General features: G+C 41.2%; 1 protein-coding gene across 6 annotated transcripts in view; it reads right to left on the bottom strand.

Annotated features, from left to right (window-relative positions):
* Positions 1 to 673: 673 nt before the first annotated feature.
* LOC310780015 (protein NLRC3-like) overlaps positions 674 to 23,059 on the bottom strand; it is a 116,362-nt gene continuing 93,976 nt past the window's right edge. For all 6 annotated transcript variants that reach the window (XM_083640545.1, XM_083640546.1, XM_083640549.1 and 3 more), the window contains one exon: positions 674 to 1,729. In XM_083640545.1, the coding sequence (XP_083496671.1) occupies positions 1,116 to 1,729 (614 nt within the window). In that variant the 3' untranslated portion in view covers positions 674 to 1,115. The remainder of the gene's footprint in view (positions 1,730 to 23,059) is intronic.

Below are 23,059 nucleotides of genomic sequence, written 5' to 3' on the forward strand. Positions count from 1 at the left end.
ATTGAAATGTTGCCTCTGTGTGGGGGAAATGAGCAACTCTTAAAATAAACTATCAGTGATCCCTGAATCAGATTTGTGATTTGAGATGAAAGGACTCACAACTTCTAAAACAACAGGACATTTTTGGTTTATTTTAGGGCATTCATTACATTACATGATGTCATTTAGCAGATGCTTCTGTCCAAAGCAACGTTCAATATGTACATTTTGTCAACAATAAGTATTGTTCATCATTTAGAGAAAACTTTCATTCTGAGAAACAAACAAAAGTATAGATCAAATGCAAAATAAAACAAAGTTGCAAAATAAAGATATTTGAACCTCAACAAGACTTAAAGGAACACTCTGCCCATTTTCAACCAGCTTTGTATCATTAGAACATCAGTAGTATATCAGAAAACTGTAAACGGTTTTGAAGTCTGTCATTTAATTTGACAGTTATTGAGTGTTAAAGTGTGGACCAGTGACATCACTGGTCCACACTAACTCAAATTAATAACTCATTAACTCAAATCAACTCTCAATAACTGTCAAACTAGATGAATGATGAATAGTTTGACAGTTATTGAGAGTTGATTTGAGTTAATGAGTTATTAATTTGAGTTAGTGTGGACCAGTGATGTCACTGGTCCACACTTTAACACTCAATAACTGTCAAATTAAATGACAGACTTCAAAACCGTTTACAGTTTTCTGATATACTACTGATGTTCTAATGATACAAAGCTGGTTGAAAATGGGCGGAGTGTTCCTTTAAGACTAACAAGAGGACCTTGATTCTGTCTCATTAATTCATTTTCACAATAAAATGATCATGTTCTTACACCTGTGTTGTTAAAACCCTGTTCAGTTTCACAACACGAACACTGACTGATGGATCATGTTTGTTGTTTACAGTAAAATGAGTAAAAACACATGAAAATACAAACATTGTTATTGTTACATTAAGGTGTGTGTGTGTGTGTGTGAGTGTGTGTGTGTGTGTGTGTGTGTGTGTGTGTGTGTGTGTGTGTGTGTGTGTGTGTGTGTGTGTGTGTGTGTGTGTGTGTGTGATCCTGTACAGAGTGCAGCATCATCTCAGCAGCTGTGTTTAGTCAGCAGTGTGTGTTTCTCTCTCACTCTATCTGACACAGAGACACTGAGCCACCAAACCCAATCCCTAACTTATGTACATTAGCTGAATACTTAAACTTGTTCAGAAACCCAAACCCAGTTTTAAGCCCAGCACCAAGCCCAAACCCAGGGTACACTGGTTCAGTGAACGTGTTGTTGAAGGTGTAGAGGTGGATCAGTGTGTCAGAGGAAACTGTGTAGAAAGACAAAGAGCCAGCAGGCCAGTCCAGATACACTCCGACTCTGTTAGACACAGAGGAGGAGGGGAGATGTAGGGCTGTTTCTATGTTATTGTGACCGACAGAGTAACTTCTAACATCAGAGCAGAGCAGCACCCAGGACTTTTCATTACGTCCAAGCTGACAGTCATGACCCCCTCCTTTCCTGCTGATTCCTCTGTAAGTCACTCCTATACCAACAGCTCCTTTCCTCTCCAGCTCCCAATAACAGCGACCAGTGAGACCATCTCTACACAGCAGCTGAGTCAGGGAGTCAAATCTCTCTGGGTGATCAGGATATGACTGATCCTGTAACACCTGCGTCACCTTTCTGTTGTCTTCAGACAGGAGGAGGAGTCTGTATGCTGTGTTTGGATCCAGTGTGAGTTCACATCCATCTGATGAGACAACAAGACTCCATTTTAGCTCAAGTTTGACCTGTCAACTATTGTCACAGCTGTGTGTGTGTGTGTGTGTGTGTGCGCGTGCGTGCGTGCGTGCGTGTGTGTGTCGTGTGTGTTTGTGTGCGTGTAGGTATGTGTGTATGTAGCTTTGTGTAGGTGTCTGTGTGTGTGTGTGTGTGTGTGTGTTTCTAGAGCTGCCAAGTCCCCCCCCCCCTCTCTCTCGTTCCTGCAGGCACGCGCTGCATTGCCTTTCTCTCTCTCTCTCTCTCTCTCTCTCTCTCTCTCTCTCTCTCTCTCTCTCTCTCTCTCTCTCTCTCACGTTCCTGGAGGCGCGCGCTGCATTGCCTTTCTCTCTCTCTCTCTCTCTCTTTCTCTCTCTCTTTCTCTCTCCCTCTCTCGTTCCTGCAGGCGCGCGCTGCATTGCCTCTCTCTCTCTCTCTCTCTCTCTCTCACGTTCCTGCAGGCGCGCGCTGCATTGCCTTTCTCTCTCTCTCTCTCTCTCTCTCTCTCTCTCTCTCTCTCTGTCTCACGTTCCTGCAGCACGCGCTGCATTGCCTTTCTCTCTCTCTCTCTCTCTCTCTCTGTCTCTCTCTCTCTCTCTCTCTCTCTCTCTCTCTCTCTCTCACACTGCATTGCACATCTCTCTCTCTCAGAATCAGAATCAGAATCACTTTTATTGCCACAGTATGCAAGTTACATACATAGGAATACACACTGCCAACATGAATTTGTCTTAGTGTCTGTATGCAGCGTAGCGGTCACATCAATATACAGAGATAAGAAGTAGGAAGATAACTAAAGACAATCACAAAGTTGCAAGTGCAATCAAATCTAATCAAATCAAGTAAATATATACATTATGTACATGAGTGGTGAAGTGTTCTGTGGATGATAAATATGAATTTATGTTGGATTTACGTGAGATTTACAGACTGAGTTAAATAGACGTTAAATAGGCAGTGGATTTACATGAATTTACAGTCAGAGTTAGATAAGAGTTTACATTGAATGTACATGAAATTTACAGGCTAAATAGGCTCTCTCTCTCTCTCTCTCTCTCTCTCTCTCTCCTCTTTCTCTCTCTCGTTCCTGAAGGCCACACTGAATTGCACATCTCTCTCTCTCTCTCTCTCTCTCTCTCTCTCAGATGCTGCTAAATGGGAAGGTAATGTATAAATACTGTGTATAGCTCTAAACAAAAACCATGCTGAGTGGGAGAACAGACAGTGTGTGGAGAGAGAGAGAGACTGAATGTGCAGGATGACTGTAAACATGTGGAGGGTGTTTTATAAAGCACCATTAAACCTCTTCTAAAGCCACCTATTTCTGAAGAAAATGTTGAAAACGACATACCCAAACTAAAATGCTTACTGTGGCTGAACCGCTAGGGTTACAGACAACTGCCTGACCTTTTCTGAAAGGTAAGACTTTGAAGTTTCTGTTCCACGTGTCAGAATGACTCTGTGTTACTGACCCTGACTAGAAAAAGAAAAGGAAATCCGCACACTGTTTTTTAAGCTCCCACGGTGAGTTTTTTAATTACAAAAAAGCAACGTTTCGACCCTCACGGGTCTTCATCAGGCAGTAGAGAGAACCAGCTCTCTGTGCATGGGCATATATATAACCTCACATGGGGTGGTGGTGCCCCAATCAGGTGATGACAGACACCTGTGATCATTACACAATACATAATTGTTGAAATAGTAGGTCTTTCAACAAGAATACAACTTTTTTAAAGATCATATAATAACAGAGGTAAACAAATTCTAAAATACCCGATACAAAAGAAATACAAGAAGTAAAACATGCTGGTGAATATTATTATCCCTATCTATACTGACCCTGAGTAACACCAGCTCAAACACTTTTAGAGTGTAAACAGTTAACTGTGGTTGTTGTATTTATGGCTAGAAACCCAATGGAGACATATAGCCACAGGCCTTACCATCCGGTTTAGCTTCACATTACGTTTAGAGAATCTCTTTTGATCTCGTGAGGTTATCCATCTTGCAACAAGGTTAATAACTTTCGCTGTGTTGATCTGATCTGAAAAAGGAAGACTTGGTTCGATGCGCAAGATTCAGACGATTAATTTGGTTTGTAGCATGAACAGCATTGTTCAGAATTAACCACCTAATTCATCACGTTAATGACAGATGAACAGCAAAAAATCAGAAACGTAACGCCCGTGTTACGGTGCCAACAAGAGGCCAGGTGACCTGCAGTGGTGAATATTGAAGGGAGCAGTGGCAGTCAATAGTTTTGTCTCCAAGTTAAATCCAACATGTCTAACAACTGTCCTTTTTGTCAAGAACCAGAGTCTGTTTTTCACTGTTTTTTGGAGTGTAAAAGACTTGAAGTAGGCTACCGTTTGGAATTGTAGAATATGTGTTTGTCAAATGTGGTGGAGTTGGAGTGAAACTGATTATATTTTTGGTGCTGGTTATAAAAGAGCAAATGCAATGAAGTGGGAGCTGTTGAACTTTGTAGTGGGACAGGCCAAACTGTCAATTTACAAAAGCCGGAAAAATCAATTAGAAAATGTTTCAGGTGGGGAGTTGCTGCCATTGTTTAAGGCTTTGGTACGAGCTGGAATCACAGTGGACTTTAGGTTTTATTCACTCATGAATGATGTTGCTGTTTTTTTGTCTCGTTGGTGCTTCACTGATGCTTTGTGTTTGTTTGTTGACGGGCAGCTCTGTTTTAACCCTGTGTTTCTGTGAGCATTTACATGCTGTCTATGTGTCAATATGTTTCATTGATTAATGATCTAGTCAGGTATGTTATGCTAAATATGTATTTTATTTATGGAAAATAAAGGTGCTTAAAAATCAAAATCAATCTCTCTCTCTCTCCCCCCCCCCTCAATCTCTCTCTCTCCTCCCCCCCCCTCAATCTCTCTCTCTCTCCCCCCCCCCCCCCCCCCTCTCTCTCTCTTCATGCAGGCACGTGCCGCGTGTCACCCCTCCTGCTTGTTTCATCACATGATCTTCTCGCTCTTCTTCACTAGCAGGGCCGGTTCCAGAACAAGATGACTAGGGATGCATCCTAGATAGGAAGGGGTGCAGATGCCCGGCCGAATTTGAGATGTTATTTTACTAAAAATAATGCATTTTACCATAATTTCAAGTAGAATGATACCACCCAAGCAAGAATATTTCAAGTGTTTCAAGTGATTTACTGAAATATTTGGACCATATAATGATAATACAATTATCTCAACCTTAACACATTCACTGCCAGCCGTTTTTCAATACTGTAGTTAGCTTCTGCCAAGTTTTTTTTTTGAGGATTCTGGCTCATCTTTCAAGAGCCGAGGATTCGTTTCTGTTAGGATTTTGTGAACACACAATATCTCAAAAGAACTAATAGAATGTGTGCTTTCTCTGTCTAAAAGAGTTAGTTTGTAGAGTTAGTAGTTATGTAAGCATTAGCAGTTGAATACAGCATGGTTTCAGCGTCTGAAAATTTATTCTGAGATAAACGGCTTTTTGTGAAATTCGATAGAACAGTCACTTTAACCATTCATTTTTGGCATCAGTAAGACGTCAGACATCTAAACCAGTGGTTCCCAACCTTTTCCAACTCAGGGCCCACTTTTATGTCTCAAAAATGTTCGCGGCCCACCTCCGACCCCATAAATACAAAGGCCATATAATGCGTTCTCAGAGCACTTTTTTATTGAAAATTTAACATAAAGGACTGAACTGAATACAGGAGAAACATGTTGGAAGCTCCACAGTCACTAACACAGCACCTGTAACATGTTGCAACACCTTCAGTATTACAGTTTTCAAGGAGCTGTCCACACACACACACACATACACACACACACGCACACACACACACACACACACACACACACACACACACACACACACACACCAATCATTCAAGGAGCTGTCCATCAGCACCACACACATGTCAGAAATGACAAGCAAGGGGCTGTCTGTAACAGGCTAATTAACAAATGATTAATAAATAACGGTATCCTTCAACAATGGAAAAATGCATTCTCATAACAATTTGACATCCAATATCAGATCCAAACAAAATCCAAATATCAGAAGAAAGCCCATTAAATCGATAGGGTTACAAATAAACACAAACCCAATATAAAGATGATGTAAAGATGAAACTTCAATTCAAGCAAAAGCAATAACATCAAAGAAACAAAAATCATACTTTTTCAAGTATGATTTTTCAAAATCTTTCAAAAAAAAATTGAAAATTTTTTTTTTTTTGATTTTTTTTTTTTCAAAAATCATACTTTTTTGGAAATGATTTGGCGGCCCACTTGCAATACCTTCGCGGCCCACCAGGGGGCCGCGGCCCACAGGTTGGGAATCACTGATCTAAACAATAGTTTTGAACAGTCATTTCCTCCATAACAGCAGGAAACACCCCTCTCCTTCAAACTCCTCCCTCCGTGTGTGTTCTTCTTGGCTGCAGCGGGCGTGTCACAAGCTCGTTTCTGTTGCTGCTGTAACCTCGCGTCACCAGGCTCACTGCTTTGCTGCTACTGTGCCTGTCTGCTGGCGGCCGCTGAGCAAGTCTGGATGGGCTCGCTCGTTTCTTGGAGTTTCGGTTGAGAGCTTTGATGAAGCTTTTGCGATTCTGGTCATATTTATGCTGCGTGTTTCAAAGTGTGTTCCACCCGTAATCTATTATGCAAATTTGCAATCCCGCACCGCCAGCAATCAGCGCGAAACGCCAATCCATTTTCATGAGAATGGCTTCCTCACACTGCTTTTTGCTTGCCTTCCTCTAGTCAGGAGAGCACTGTCGCCACTTAGTGGGTCGGTGGAATGGGTTGTACACGTTCGGTGGCTCCAATATTTATATAAGAGATGTAAAAGGGTTAGATGCACATCCCACGGTCAAAAAAAAAAAATCATTTTTTTGACGTATTAATACGTCATTGGCAGTCAACCGTTGGATTTTTTTTGACGTATTAATACGTCATTGGCAGTCAACCGTTGGATTTTTTTTGACGTATTAATATGTCATTGGCAGTGAACGTGTTAAAAGGTTACATGTATGTGCCAAAAAGCCATAAATTCACATCAAAGAACAACGAAAAACAACAATTATAATTCAAGTTTAAACAGTAAGTGTGCAGCTGCCGCATTTATAAAAATAAAAAAAATAAAAAAAATGTACCACTCTTTTCAACTGAGCATGCAGACAATTAAAATAAGGGTGCAATGCGTGCTTTTGCACCCCCGTAGAACCAGGCCTGTAATCAGCTTTAAAGCCACCCAAGTCATTTAAACCAGTGGTTCTCAACCTGGGGGTCTGGACCCCCCAGGGGGTCGCAAGATTATTTTCAAGCCAGGATTATTATTTGGGGGTTACGGGATGACTGTCTAAAGAGAAATAAGAAAATAAAAGAAATTATTTTCTCCCATGCATGATGATTACACAATGGTTTAATGTATTATAAAGCTAGGCTATATAAACTATAAAAACAATGTCAGTGAGTGAGTGAAATCAGTGTGTGAATGTGTGCGCACTGTCATTGGGTTGGGTTGCAGTAGGAGGGGGTCACAAACCCCAGCCTAAAGTTTTTTGGGCGTTGCCGCTCAAAAATGTTGAGAACCACTGACAACACTGAGGGCCCTATCTTATCAAAAAGTGGTCATTTAGCGTTTGTGCTCGTTTAACGCTGGTGCAATGCAAATTGGGGGCGGGCACAAGCGCATTCCTGTTATAATTGTACTGGGCGTAGGCGTGCTACATGCCAAAGCAGGCGTTTCAGCACGAAAATGTGGGGATAGATGGCATTATCCTATCGTCAACAGCACGCAATCACTTTAATATAGCTATTGAAATAGGCTAGAATTAAATTCTCACACATCCCTACGCTATTAAAGAAACAAATATTTTTACATGTGTATGTTATAGCTTATATCAGACCAGGGCAACTGGTATCAAATATTGGTCGTTAAGACTGAATAATGACATCACACTACTGTTAATTTAAAATGAGTTATTCCTCTAAACCTGGCTTCAAATTCCCCAAATTCTTCGCACCGGCGCCGTTCGGCCCCCAGCCCTCAGCAAAATCTGGCCCTCTGGTAGCGAGGATTTTTTTTGTGGCCCTCTCTATCATCAAAGTTGTCCATCCCATGGGTTACGGCATGACAATATTTGTTCGCCCCCCGGCAACAATCTGGGTTTCTCATGTGGCCCCCCATGAAAAATAATTGCCCACCCCTGGCCTATATGAACGAAACTACTTTGGGAGATTATTGACTGCGCGGTAGCCCTTTGATGTGTTTCAAATGGAATATCGTTCCATCAGCACCAATTTTTGTTATCACCATTTTGTATTAGTTTCTAATGGTTTATATATATTATATATGTATATTGAATCTGAACTTGTTCACCCTCCAATTCTCTCCCTCTCTCTCTCGTCCCATCTCTCGCTCTCCCCATCTCTCTTCTCTCTCTCACTCTCTCCCTCTGCTTGCCCACTCAGCGAGAAGGAAGCTGCTGTCACAGACGTGACGCTGTGGCTTTTAACGGGGGTGGACATGATCACACTTGGGTTTAAACACGCCCAATCTGAACGTTTGTGCCGAGTTGATGCAGAGCGCAGCGGGCAAACACGCCCAAAATCAGTGCTGCACGCAGCGCTATTCTGGTGCAAAACGGGCCTCACGCAAAATGACCGCCTTTGCGACGATAAAGCGCCATATGTCTTGTATTTTTTCATTGCTACTGAGAAACAGCTGATTGAAGTTGTGCAAATAGACCAATCACAGCTGATTATCATCTGCTGTAAGTTGGAGACGTACCCAGATGTTGCAGTGTGCGTTAAGCTGTTTTTGATCTGTCTTTTTCTGTTTATAAAGTTTATTTTGATACAACTTAATGAGCAGCTATCATGTAGATTGTTGTTGATCTCTTGCAGTAATTTCTTATTGAAAATACTGTACTATAAAATCTTTACTGCAGCAATTCTGTCACATACTATTACTTTTTGAAATACTATTCTCACACTTTTTCATGTCAAGGAACCCTAAACTGAAACAAATTAGACCATGAACCCATTTGATAAGATGTCATGCAGGTCCTCCATCTGATAAGATTTTAGCAGATGTTTTACTACCTACAGAAAACTGTATGAAACCAATGACCAAAATTAGTCATACATTCTGTCACTTACAGTAAGGATGGAATTATAGTGAAAATACATTATTTTTCATTTGCTGGGGATGCTCTGGAAGCTCCTCAAGGACCCCTTGGGGTCCCCCAGACCACATTTTGAAAACCACTGCTGTACATTCTATAAAGTAAAGATGAGTTATTATTTTTTGATATAGAATGTTTGCAAAAAAGAAAAAAATTATATATATATATACTGTATATATATATACATATATATATATATATATATATATATATATATATATATATATATATATATAGGCGAATATACTGGAGAGAGGAAAAACAATTCATCAATATCCTGTCTATATTGTATAAAGCAGTGGTCCCCAACCACTGGGCCGTGGACCGGTACCGGGCAACGCATTTGGTACCCGGCTGCGAGCCCAGTCAAAAAAATAATAATAATAATAAAAAATAAACATAGGCTATAACATTATAGGCTGTGTGTGGTAGTTGAAACATGTTTCAAGTTGATGTTTATTTATGTTTGTAGTTTGAAACAAAAACACAGATACTGTAGGCTACATACAGTACAACACAAAAGGCTGTTATCTTCCCTTTGTCGCCACCTGGTGAGTAAATATATATGTAACTAAAACATTAAAATTGACAACCGGTCCGCAATTTTTTTTCCATGCATCTACCGGTCCTTGGCACAAAAAAAGGTTGGGAACCCCTGGTATAAAGGTAGAACTGACACATGTAAAGTAATACAGTTTCTGTAATACATGCACAGTCATGCACCTGTCTTCCACAAACCTAGGGAAAATGCACTATGGCAGTATTGTATTGGGGGGAGGGGGGGTTGAAAAAGTCGTAAGGGAGCCCCATGCCATGCCCATGGCTACTATAATCCGGCCTTGGGTACTTTTTACACCTGTGTCTGCCAAGACTCCAGATGTTGTATTTGTCAAGAGAAAAGAAGAGTCCAGATAAGTGTTTGTTCTAGAGGTAGTCTGCACCTTTGACTCTAGCTTAGAGGAAGGCTTTATGACCAAGGACAGGTCATTAAATACCAACCACTCCTAAACACCATCTCAGAGCTGGTTATAATGAAATTAAATACTAACCAACAACCAACAACTCAACACAATCTCAGAGTTAGTTACAGGTACAAAATATTTGCTTTCATATTTGGGAGCCTAGGACACATTCACATTTTGCTCCTAAGAGGGCTTCAACAACTTGGGATGCCCATAAAGGCTAAACGGCTTTCAATGTACTGTGCTGTCTCTGTTATCATTAGCAGCACCATATATGGACGAGACACTGCTACTTATAGCCCTAAGGGACCGTTCGCCCCTTAGGGGCCTTTATGGAATCTGTCACTGGAAGAAAATAGGGTAGGGTGATGCTTTTAAAAATTGAGTCTCAGTACACTGCTATTATTTTGTGTCCAGAGAAGGGTCATACACATTTGAATGGATCAAATATGTATTTATTTTATTGTATCTATTTATTTATTTTTGCTTTTTGGAATTCAGCAACTATACCCAACAAGACCCCTCCTGGCCAAACTTTTTAGGTATCGTTTCTCATGAAAAAAATAAAATAAAAGACTAGTCCGTCCAGTAGCCTACAAGTGCAGCTGGGTGAGAGAGAGGGAGAGAAAGGGCCAGTGCGGGGGCAAAGCACCCCAAATTCATTTATAATAAACACTGGCTATCAAAACACATCGTTGTTAATACCCACATATTGTCACTTTCAATGCATGAGGTAAGCATGTCAGTTTTGTCTAATTAATGCTCGTTACTCAATGTAGGGAAATAAGGCTTGATGACTGAACTTCTCTTAAATTTCCAAGAAAGAAAAACAAACACCTGCTAGTATGTCAGGGGAAAAGTGGAGGAGTGCAGAGACACCTGTTGGATGAGAGGTGCTTGGCGGCAGCATCAAATCAATTGGCAACTTTGACATTTCATCTGCGCATTGAAGCCATCTCCTCCTGTGCGTAATTCATCCAGCGGCTTTGATCTCTGTTAGAGGCCCTGAATCGCACGCTACAAGCCGACAATATGAACTTGTATAGTGCTGTACAGTATAATGCTTGTTTACAGTGTCAGAATACATTCGACTCGGCAACGTCACAATAAGAGAGTATTCTGTGTGTTATGGAACGCATCTGTACCGGTGGCCAATAACGATGCCACAACGACAACTGGGCCAAGTTAGAAAAAGCGTGTTGTAAACCAGAATCCACGGGACTACCTAGTGGAGAAAACAAAAAAAAATGATGTCAACGATGTTGTCGCCACTCAAATTACATTTGAAATTAGGCCAGAGTGCAGAAATCTCCCATTGTGATTACATTAGAGCATGTTTAGAGCGGTGGGTTTGTCCTGCCTACAAATGGCATTTCTCATAAAGCAGCCTTGAAAATCTGGTTGTAGCATTTTCAATAAAAAGTGAAATGACACAGAGATGGTTTATGGTCACTTCAAATAGAACTCTCCCCAATGCAAAATACGAACAGGTTTAGTTGCCAGTAATGACAGTAAGAAAGGCAAAAGATGGATGATTTAATATTCCATAGCTCTGACCTAACCAAATCTAACTGACATCACTATTGTGAACACAAAACAAAGAACACTTCTGATATAATATGATATGAGTGTTTTAGTAGTGTATCACTCAATACAAAAAAATAAAGGCTTTCATAGAACCAAAAGCCCATGGCTTAGTCTGCAGAAAAAACACGACAAAAGCCATAGTAATTTAGACTCAGGTGTGCATACTGTAAACTACTTCCTTTTTTAAATACAAAAATGTGAAATTACAGTATTATCCCTTATTGGACAGGAGAAGCAGCTATTTGTCGTTATAGTATCGCCTGAAAAAATCCCCCCCAAAGTCTATAAATCCCTCCTATCTGAAGAACATAAGGGGGGAATTCCCCCCTAGTTTGCAAAGTGCATTTTAAGCCCTGCATACATGATGTCAGATATCTATGGCTAAACATGGTCAAAGTTCCAAAACTTGAGGTTAACATGTAGAAATGCTTTCTATAAGTGAAAATCCCTCACAGAAGGTGATTAACAGCTGAAGTGAGGGAGAAACTAGCTGTGGTGAAAAACAGCTAAAACTGAAATGGAAGAACTGTATGCAGTGTGTTAGAGGGTACACAGAGGAGAATACTGTCACAGAGGACTAAAGAGATGATTTACCATCTAAAGAAACCAGAAAATGCCACATTTGAGAAGCTGGAATCAGAGAATTAGGAAATGTTTCTGAAATAGCTCAAAATGATGAATAGATCATCAAAATAGGCAATTAATGTCATATTTGGCAATGAATCGATGAATTGACTAATAGTTGCAGCTAGGGCTGCAACAACTAATCGATTAAATCGATTAAAATCGATGATCAAATTCGTTGGCAACGAATTTGATTATCGATTCGTTGCCTCACGATTAGTTGGACGCAGAGCCATCTGTTTTGTTGATAAAAAACAACAGCTGACCACAGCTGCAGCGGCGCAGTGCTGGCTACGTCACTCCCTGGCCCCGCTGTCGCGGAGCCGACTACGTCACTCGCCTTGCGCACGCGCAGTAAACGACAAACAACTTGGAACATGGCCGAGGAGAAAGCAGCTCGACCCAAAACTTAGCAAGTTTGGGAGCACTTCATATTAACTGGAAATAAAAAGTCTGTTACGTGCAAGATGTGCAAAGCCGATCTTGCATGGCATGGCAGCACAACGGCCCTGCGTGAACACCTTAAACGCAAACATGTTGGATCATTGGATGGTGCCAAGGGAGCTCAGCAGCGGGGTAAGTTAACGTTATTCTACTACAAACTCGATATGCATGTAAACTAATGTTACATTATTAGACCCATGTGTATTGTTGTTTGAAGTGGAAATGTTCGTCTCACAGCAGATAGTTTGTTTTGTTTATCTAACGTTAACAGTCGATGCGCACTGCGCCCGCATCCAGGTCGACAACATTAACGTTATAGCCGACCCCGGCTAGTTAACGTTACGTTAGCTTGCTAACGTAACGTTAACTAGCCGGTCGACAACATTAACGTTATAGCCGACTGGCTAGTTAACGTTACGTTAGCTTGCTAACGTTAGTGGTAGAGCAGACTTGGTCTGTAAACTAAGGCTAAAAGAGATGTTGTTGTCCCTTGTTCATTGGTGTGTGTGTGTGTGTGTGTGTGCGTGTGCGCGCGCATCTTAATGTAAGGAGTGAGCTAGGACAAATTGCATTTGAGGCTTCTGTTATATAAAGGCCTTCTTTACATAAGCAATTATCAACTAAATCATCAATGAGTGAGTTTTATTGAGTTTTATGTTAATAGTGCTGTTAGGCATACTCACTCATACTGTCTTTCTCATTTCAGGAAAAAAACAACTCACCATGAGGCGTTTCGTTGTGGGGAATGCGGCTTGTACAACACGGCAAGCAGCCATCATGACAGACAGTGTCCTGAACATGCTGGTCACCGACATGAGGCCCATGTCAATGTTTGGAGATGCAGGCTTCATTGCCATGATTAACACCCTCCACCCTGGCTGGCTACACTCTTCCTTCAAGAACATTCTTCACAAAACTGATGGAGCGAAAATATGAAGACACATTCCAGGAGCAGGTCCGTTAAAGCACTTTATTTAAGAAGATATGAAGATATCTGGAGGGAGGAGAGGGGAGGTGAAGTGGTGAAGGGCTAAAGGAAGTAGGCAGTGAAGGAGAGAGGAAGTGAAGTGGTGAAGGGCTAAAGGAAGTAGGCAGTGAAGGAGAGAGGAAGTGAAGTGGCGAAGGGCTAAAGGAAGTAGGCAGTGAAGGAGAGAGGAAGTAAAGTGGTGAAGGGCTAAAGGAAGTAGGCAGTGAAGGAGAGAGGAAGTAAAGTGGCGAAGGGCTAAAGGAAGTAGGCAGTGAAAGAGGAGGTGAAGGGCTGAAGGAAGGAGGCAGTGAAGGAGAGGGGAGGTGAAGGGGTGAATCTGTTATCTTCAATTTAACTTTTGTGTTTTAAATTTAACTGTGATTTTGTGATTCCCATTTTTCTTTGCAAGTTTAAAAGAAACCAGTGTGAATACAGTATACTATAAACAAGAGGGGACAAAGAAAAAAGATGTACCACCAAAAAAACCTCTTCATTTTCTTTGCAAGTTTAAAATAAAGTTTACCACTGAATACAGTAGAAGAGGGGACAAAGAAAAAAGATGTACCACACTGATGGACAGTCAATGACAGAAAAAAGAAAAATAGCACTGGTTCGGTTCATGTTCTTGAGTAAATAAAAACAGTTTTCTACAATTTAACTTGGTTGTGGTTTCCCCCTTTTTGTATGCAAGTTTGAAGTGTTCCAATATAAACCACTAATGAATACAGTATAAACAAGAATGTTTTGATGCAGACTTATGTTGCAGGGACTACTAGAATCATCGTAATGTTGGAATTGTATGCATCAAAGGGTTAAATCGAGCATTTCTGAGCGATTTCAATATATCCGATTAATCGATTAATCGAACAAATACTCAACCGATTAATCGATTATCAAAATAATCGTTAGTTGCAGCCCTAGTTGCAGCTCTTTATCAGTTTTTATGAAATGTATTTTGATGTATTTTCAAAAAATACATTTATTCATTTATATAAGGGCCTTTCTGTGTGGAGCTTGCATGTTCTCCCCGTGCTCCCCTGGGGTTCCTCCTGGGGAAAAAACACATGCAGAAGATCATCAGCTGACCAGTGACGACAACATTTGAAGTTGGTCCCCAGGCGCTGTACACAAGAAAGCTGCCCACAAGAAAGCTGCCCACAAGAAAGCTGCCCACAAGAAAGCTGCCCACAAGCCTGGATGGATAAATGCAGAGACTGTTTCACCGGCCACCGTCAGCATGGGTGTGTGTGTGGCTGGCCGCATGCGTGTTTGTGTGACAAATAAGGACAGGTTTGTCCGTCCAGTTCTTCTTCTTCTTCCACATAATTTTTGATTATTTTTCTATTTTCTAATATCTATATTTACATTTGATACTTGATATTACTATATTCACAACTCAGTGTGCTTGTCCTTTCAAACATGTATAACTGATATGGATATGTATGGATCTGTATTCCGCTGTTGTCACATGATCTGTCACTCATGTTGTCACATGACCTGTAATGATCATCCCCTGTTGACACCTGTTGGTACAGCCTTTTTAAACCCACCCCTGTGCCAATCAGTTGTAAAGTGAACCTGGTGAAGCTACTGCGAAACACGTTGTTTGCTATGTTTTATGTCATTTAATAAAATAACAAGTCAATCTAACAACCTGGTGTGCGCTGGATCTCTTCACTGTTCCTGTTACACTAACTGTATACACTGCAAACACTGTTCCTGTTACACTAACTCTATACACTGCAAACACTGTTCCTGTTACTACACTAACTCTATACACTGCAAACACTGTTCCTGTTACACTAACTCTACACTGCAAACACTGTTCCTGTTACTACACTAACTCTATACACTGCAAACACTGTTCCTGTTACTACACTAACTCTATATACTGCAAACACTGTTCCTGTTACTACACTAACTCTATACACTGCAAACACTGTTCCTGTTACTACACTAACTCTATATACTGCAAACACTGTTCCTGTTACTACACTAACTCTACACACTGCAAACACTGTTCCTGTTACTACACTAACTCTATACACTGCAAACACTGTTCCTGTTACTACACTAACTCTACACTGCAAACACTGTTCCTGTTACTACACTAACTCTATACACTGCAAACACTGTTCCTGTTACTACACTAACTCTATATACTGCAAACACTGTTCCTGTTACTACACTAACTCTATACACTGCAAACACTGTTCCTGTTACTACACTAACTCTATATACTGCAAACACTGTTCCTGTTACTACACTAACTCTACACACTGCAAACACTGTTCCTGTTACTACACTAACTCTATACACTGCAAACACTGTTCCTGTTACTACACTAACTCTATATACTGCAAACACTGTTCCTGTTACTACACTAACTCTACACACTGCAAACACTGTTCCTGTTACTACACTAACTCTATACACTGCAAACACTGTTACTGTTACTACACTAACTATATACACTGCAAACACTGTTACTGTTACTACACTAACTCTATACACTGCAAACACTGTTCCTGTTACTACACTAACTCTATACACTGCAAACACTGTTCCTGTTACTACACTAACTCTATACACTGCAAACACTGTTCCTGTTACTACACTAACTCTATATACTGCAAACACTGTTCCTGTTACTACACTAACTCTACACACTGCAAACACTGTTCCTGTTACTACACTAACTCTATACACTGCAAACACTGTTACTGTTACTACACTAACTATATACACTGCAAACACTGTTACTGTTACTACACTAACTCTATACACTGCAAACACTGTTCCTGTTACTACACTAACTCTATACACTGCAAACACTGTTACTGTTACTACACTAACTCTATACACTGCAAACACTGTTCCTGTTACTACACTAACTCTATACACTGCAAACACTGTTCCTGTTACTACACTAACTCTATACACTGCAAACACTGTTACTGTTACTACACTAACTATATACACTGCAAACACTGTTCCTGTTACTACACTAACTCTATACACTGCAAACACTGTTACTGTTACTACACTAACTCTATACACTGCAAACACTGTTACTGTTACTACACTAACTCTATACACTGCAAACACTGTTACTGTTACTACACTAACTCTATACACTGCAAACACTGTTCCTGTTACTACACTAACTCTATACACTGCAAACACTGTTACTGTTACTACACTAACTCTATACACTGCAAACACTGTTACTGTTACTACACTAACTCTATACACTGCAAACACTGTTACTGTTACTACACTAACTATATACACTGCAAACACTGTTCCTGTTACTACACTAACTCTATACACTGCAAACACTGTTCCTGTTACTACACTAACTCTATACACTGCAAACACTGTTACTGTTACTACACTAACTCTATACACTGCAAACACTGTTCCTGTTACTACACTAACTCTATACACTGCAAACACTGTTCCTGTTACTACACTAACTCTATACACTGCAAACACTGTTACTGTTACTACACTAACTATATACACTGCAAACACTGTTACTGTTACTACACTAACTCTATACACTGCAAACACTGTTCCTGTTACTACACTAACTCTATATACTGCAAACACTGTTACTGTTACTACACTAACTCTACACACTGCAAACACTGTTCCTGTTACTACACTAACTCTATACACTGCAAACACTGTTACTGTTACTACACTAACTCTACACTGCAAACACTGTTCCTGTTACTACACTAACTCTACACTGCAAACACTGTTCCTGTTACTACACTAACTCTACACTGCAAACACTGTTCCTGTTACTACACTAACTCTACACTGCAAACACTGTTCCTGTTACTACACTAACTCTATACACTGCAAACACTGTTCCTGTTACTACACTAACTCTATACACTGCAAACACTGTTCCTGTTACTACACTAACTCTATACACTGCAAACACTGTTACTGTTACTACACTAACTATATACACTGCAAACACTGTTACTGTTACTGTTACTGTTACTACACTAACTCTATACACTGCAAACACTGTTCCTGTTACTACACTAACTCTATATACTGCAAACACTGTTACTGTTACTACACTAACTCTACACACTGCAAACACTGTTCCTGTTACTACACTAACTCTATACACTGCAAACACTGTTACTGTTACTACACTAACTCTACACTGCAAACACTGTTCCTGTTACTACACTAACTCTACACTGCAAACACTGTTCCTGTTACACTAACTCTATACACTGCAAACACTGTTACTGTTACTACACTAACTCTACACTGCAAACACTGTTACTGTTACTACACTAACTCTACACTGAAACACTGTTCCTGTTATTACACTAACTCTACACTGCAAACACTGTTACTGTTACTACACTAACTCTACACTGCAAACACTGTTACTGTTACTACACTAACTCTACACTGCAAACACTGTTCCTGTTATTACACTAACTCTATACACTGCAAACACTGTTACTGTTACTACACTAACTCTATACACTGCAAACACTGTTCCTGTTACTACACTAACTCTACACTGCAAACACTGTTCCTGTTACTACACTAACTCTATACACTGCAAACACTGTTCCTGTTACTACACTAACTCTATACACTGCAAACACTGTTCCTGTCACTACATTAACTCTACACTGCAAACACTGTTCCTGTTACTACACTAACTCTACACTGCAAACACTGTTCCTGTTACTACACTAACTCTACACTGCAAACACTGTTCCTGTTATTACACTAACTCTATACACTGCAAACACTGTTCCTGTTACTACACTAACTCTATACACTGCAAACACTGTTACTGTTACTACACTAACTATATACACTGCAAACACTGTTCCTGTTACTACACTAACTCTATACACTGCAAACACTGTTCCTGTTACTACACTAACTCTACACTGCAAACACTGTTCCTGTTACTACACTAACTCTATACACTGCAAACACTGTTCCTGTTACTACACTAACTATATACACTGCAAACACTGTTCCTGTCACTACACTAACTCTACACTGCAAACACTGTTCCTGTTACTACACTAACTCTACACTGCAAACACTGTTCCTGTTACTACACTAACTCTACACTGCAAACACTGTTCCTGTTATTACACTAACTCTATACACTGCAAACACTGTTCCTGTTACTACACTAACTCTATACACTGCAAACACTGTTCCTGTTACTACACTAACTCTACACTGCAAACACTGTTCCTGTTACAGTGCACTCCTCTTATAGTGATCACCATGAGACTGGTCAAATTGATCACTATAAGTGGATGATCATTATAACTGATTTTTTCTTTTCTTGATTGCTCATGCAGATTACAATCTAATTGACATTATATATTACATGAATACAGTACAGTACATATAAAGTAAAGGAATGTTATTGACTTTAAATATCCATACAGTAAGTTAGGCCTCCAGATGATTCAAACACAGTGGTCTCGCTTGGACAGAGATGCCGCAATCTCTCCATATATACAGACAGACATGCAGAGTGTATCGCTGCTGTATCTCGTTGGCTCATTTTTGACAGTTTGTAAGTAAAAAATTAGAAAATTACTGTAGTTTGCAGATTTACCACCTTCTGAATAATGCTGAATAATGATGACAGAGATGTTAGGGAGCTGGTTCCATCTTCCCTGTTCCTCCACCTAAGGAGACACAAGGTCCCACTGGCCAGAGACTCAGAGACCCACCTCATTGGATTCAGAAGGACACCCAGCTGGAAATTTGACCCTCACTCTGCTGGATTTGGGGTCTGGTCAGATTTGCCGGATCTGAATGATTTTTGTGTCCGAGCTGGAGTGTCCCTGGAGTGGACGCGGTGTGACTCTGGAACTGTGATCAAGGCAACAGCCACATATACAGCTCAGGAGGTAGAGCGGGTCGTCCACTAATCGCTTTGGATAAAAGAGGTCGGTGGTTCGATTCCCGGCTCCTCCAGTCTGCATGTCGAAGTGTCCTTGGGCAAGACACTGAACCCCAAATTGCTCCTGATGGTGTGCCAGCACCCTGCATGGTAACCTGGTGCCATCGGTGTATGAATGGATGAATGTACCTACTGACTGTAAAGCGCTTTGGATAAAAGCGCTATATAAATGCAGGCCATTTACCATTTTACATATACGGTGGACCTGTTAACACCTATCCACCTTATTTCTAGCTGCCATGATGCCTGATGGGTGCTTCTTCCGCTTCCGGTGTAATAGACTGTTTTACAGTCTATGGTTTTAACTTGACAAAAAAAACGTCTATGAGGATTTTACAGCAGAGCCATTCTGCTCTACAGCCGTGTCGTTCGGGTGCTGGGATAACGTAATGCATTGTGGGTAGTCGGCTACTGTGGCTAACTAGCGGCTAGCGTAATAGTTACTTTACATGGCAGTAAAACACCACTGAATGACCAAATTGATTTAACTTTTAACCATTTAGAGTAACACTGTTTCCATACGGACCCCCAGCGTTGGTTAGTTGTTTATACAACACAGTCTCACAGAAAATTGTATAATACCAACGATATGGACCAACGTTGCTATTTTACAATTTCGGCTCGAAAATTGTAAAATAGTAACGTTCTGAGAGGTTAGGGTTAGGATTAGAGTAGGGGGAGGGGTTAGAAACAGAAAATCTCCGTAAAACACGCCCAAACCCCGCCCACCGCTGTAGACGCATACGTTCCCATTTTACAATTTCTTAGCCGACATTGTAAAATACCAACGTTTGTCCACAAACGTTGCTATTTTACAATTTCTTTGGAGATCGGGTTGTGTTTATAACATGACTATAATATGACTATATCCAGTTTCCGGTTTATAATTCGGGTCTGCAGCCGAGTATAACAAAGGAAATGGCAAGCTGCAACAATAAGTCCCGTTAAACCGGACCTTGTACCCACAATTATTTCTTACAGTGGGACATTCAAAAATGAGGTGGATAGGTGGCAGGCCAACTCTTATGGATTTATACCAATATCAAAAACAACAACAACAACAACAGTAGACTGGACTGGACTAAAACTGCAGGGAAAACGTGCATGTCTTCTCTCTGCTGATCATTCTGTCTCAGAACACTGCACTCAATGAGGACATCATCACATTCACAGTAAAAGCCAGAATACAGGTCCTTCCCACCAGACTCAACCTTTCTATCTGCTCTCCTACCACTCAGGTCCCCCATTGTTTGCATCACACCACAGAATGGTGAGTGAAACAATGTCACACATCTTGAATAATAATAATAATAATAATAGATGGGGCTTATATAGCGCTTTTCCATAGCTGAAAGACGCTTTACAATAGGCTACACAAAAACTAAACACTGGGGGGGCGGGGGGTGACGTTAGTGAACATATAAGAACAGAGATTACACTAAACACTGAGTACTATGTGGGGGGGGGGGGGCGATAGTGGTGGGACAAGACAGTAGACAGAGACAGCACACAAGCAAGGATGGGGGGAGGGAGCAGAGGGACTAAGGCAAGGCGGTGGAAAAGAGATGGGTTTTGAGGCGGGAGTGGAAGACTGTGAGGGACTCTGAGGTTCTGATTTCTTGGGGAAGGGCGTTCCAGAGTCTGGGAGCTGCCCGAGAGAAAGCTCTGTCCCCAAAGCTGCGGAGTTTGGACTTGGGGGTGGAAAGGAGGTCGGCTGAGGAGGATCTGAGGGACCGGGAGGGTTGGTAGGGGGAGAGGAGGTCTGTGAGGTAAGGGGGGGCCAGTTAGTATATAGTAGAATAGTTGTTATGCTCACAAAGGAATGTACACAGCACGTCACCACAGAATAGTGGACCTCAAAACACATGACATCAAATAATGTCCCACCCTCAGTGAGAAGGTACAAGCATCCTGTCAAACCCTCCATCTGTAATAATAGCCCAGGTCCTTTTTCCACGTGTGGCTGTCAAGACTCCAGATGTTGTATTTGTTAATGAAGATTCCAGAGAAGTGTTTGTTCTAGATGTAGTCTGCACCTTTGACTAGCCTAGAGGAAGGCTTTATGACCAAGGTCATTAAATACCAACCACTCCTAAACACCATCTGTACTGTGTGCGCACAGGGACTACAGATGCAAATTAGCTTTTAGCTATCTCTGGTGCAATATATTTATTGTGTACTGTCCCTGCTCAAATAAACAATAAAGATAAAGATAAAATATCTCACAGCTGGTTGCAGGTGCAAACTATTTGCTTTCATATTTGGCAGCCTAGGACATACTCACAGGTTGTTCGTAAGATGGCTTCAATAAATTGGGATGCCCAAAAAGGCTAAACGGCTTGCAAAGTACTGTGCTGTCTCTGCTAGCAGCACCATATATGGAGGAGGCACTGCTACTTGTACCCCTGAGAACTGAATATTATGGTCTGTATTGTGAGACGATGGCACTGGTCCATTTTGTGAATGTACTGCACCTCTATATTTGTGTCCTTGTACCGTTTTCTTCTATGTGGATATAAATAAATTGTTAAAATGTGTGTGTGTGTGTGTGTGTGTGTGTGTGTGTGTGTGTGTGTGTGTTTGTGTGTGTGTGTGTGTGTGTGTGTATTAGAGCTGGGCTCGGGCTGAATTTTCCTTACCGAACCCGACCGAGCCCGTCACATTATTAGCCGAGCCCGGCCCGGCCCGACAGGTGTCAATTGATAATCTGTCCGAGCCCGGCCCGAACCCCCTCCCTGATTTTTTTTTCCCCCTCGGAGCGCAGCGAGCGCATAATTCAATGAGTCTGTCCAGCCTATAAACAGCCCTATATAATCCCAAACCAAAATCAGTCCTCGTAATTCAAAGCAGTCAATGATTAATATGTAATGTACAAAGCAAAGCACCAAACAGCCTAATTCGTGCGTGCCGTGCACTGCCCACACAGTCCCACATCGCTGAAAGAAGTACTGCACGGTGTCTGCGACACCAGCGCTGATGAGCCTACACGCAGCTGACTCCGGGCAGAGCAGCAGAGTGATGTCTGGGCGTGTTTCATTCGATGCCTTCAGGTGCTTTCATTAACGTAGTAAATTAGCTCAGGAGCTGATGATAGATTTTATTTGAAGGCAAAAACAAGTGACTGATTACGTGACCGAGCCCGGCCCGAGCCCGAACGCGACTTCAATAATTCTGTCCGAACCCGGCCCGTAAGTCGGGCCGGGTTCGGGTTCCGAGTCCGACGGGCCGGGTAGCCCTGCTCTAGTGTGTATGTGTGTGTGTGTGTGTGTGTGTTTGCGTGCGGGTGTCTGTGGGTGTGGCTGTCAGACCGTGACAATACATAGGTTGTGTTTAGTGGTTGTTAATTTATTAACAGATGAATAGTTCATTATTTTCTTCAGTTTCATGAAGAAGCATTTTGTCAGCCATTTTTTTTCAGAGAAAGATTTGAGTAAATATATGTCAAAACTAATGGTTGTAACCAACTATGCTCTTTCATGTCCTGAATGTCTTGTATTCACTGTCGTATACGTATGTTTATTTGTATCTTGCCGAGTGTGCTGATTCACCAG

This window comes from Poromitra crassiceps (genome assembly GCF_964638095.1).
Source record: "Poromitra crassiceps genome assembly, chromosome: 7".
Classification (NCBI taxonomy): Eukaryota; Metazoa; Chordata; class Actinopteri; order Beryciformes; family Melamphaidae; genus Poromitra; species Poromitra crassiceps.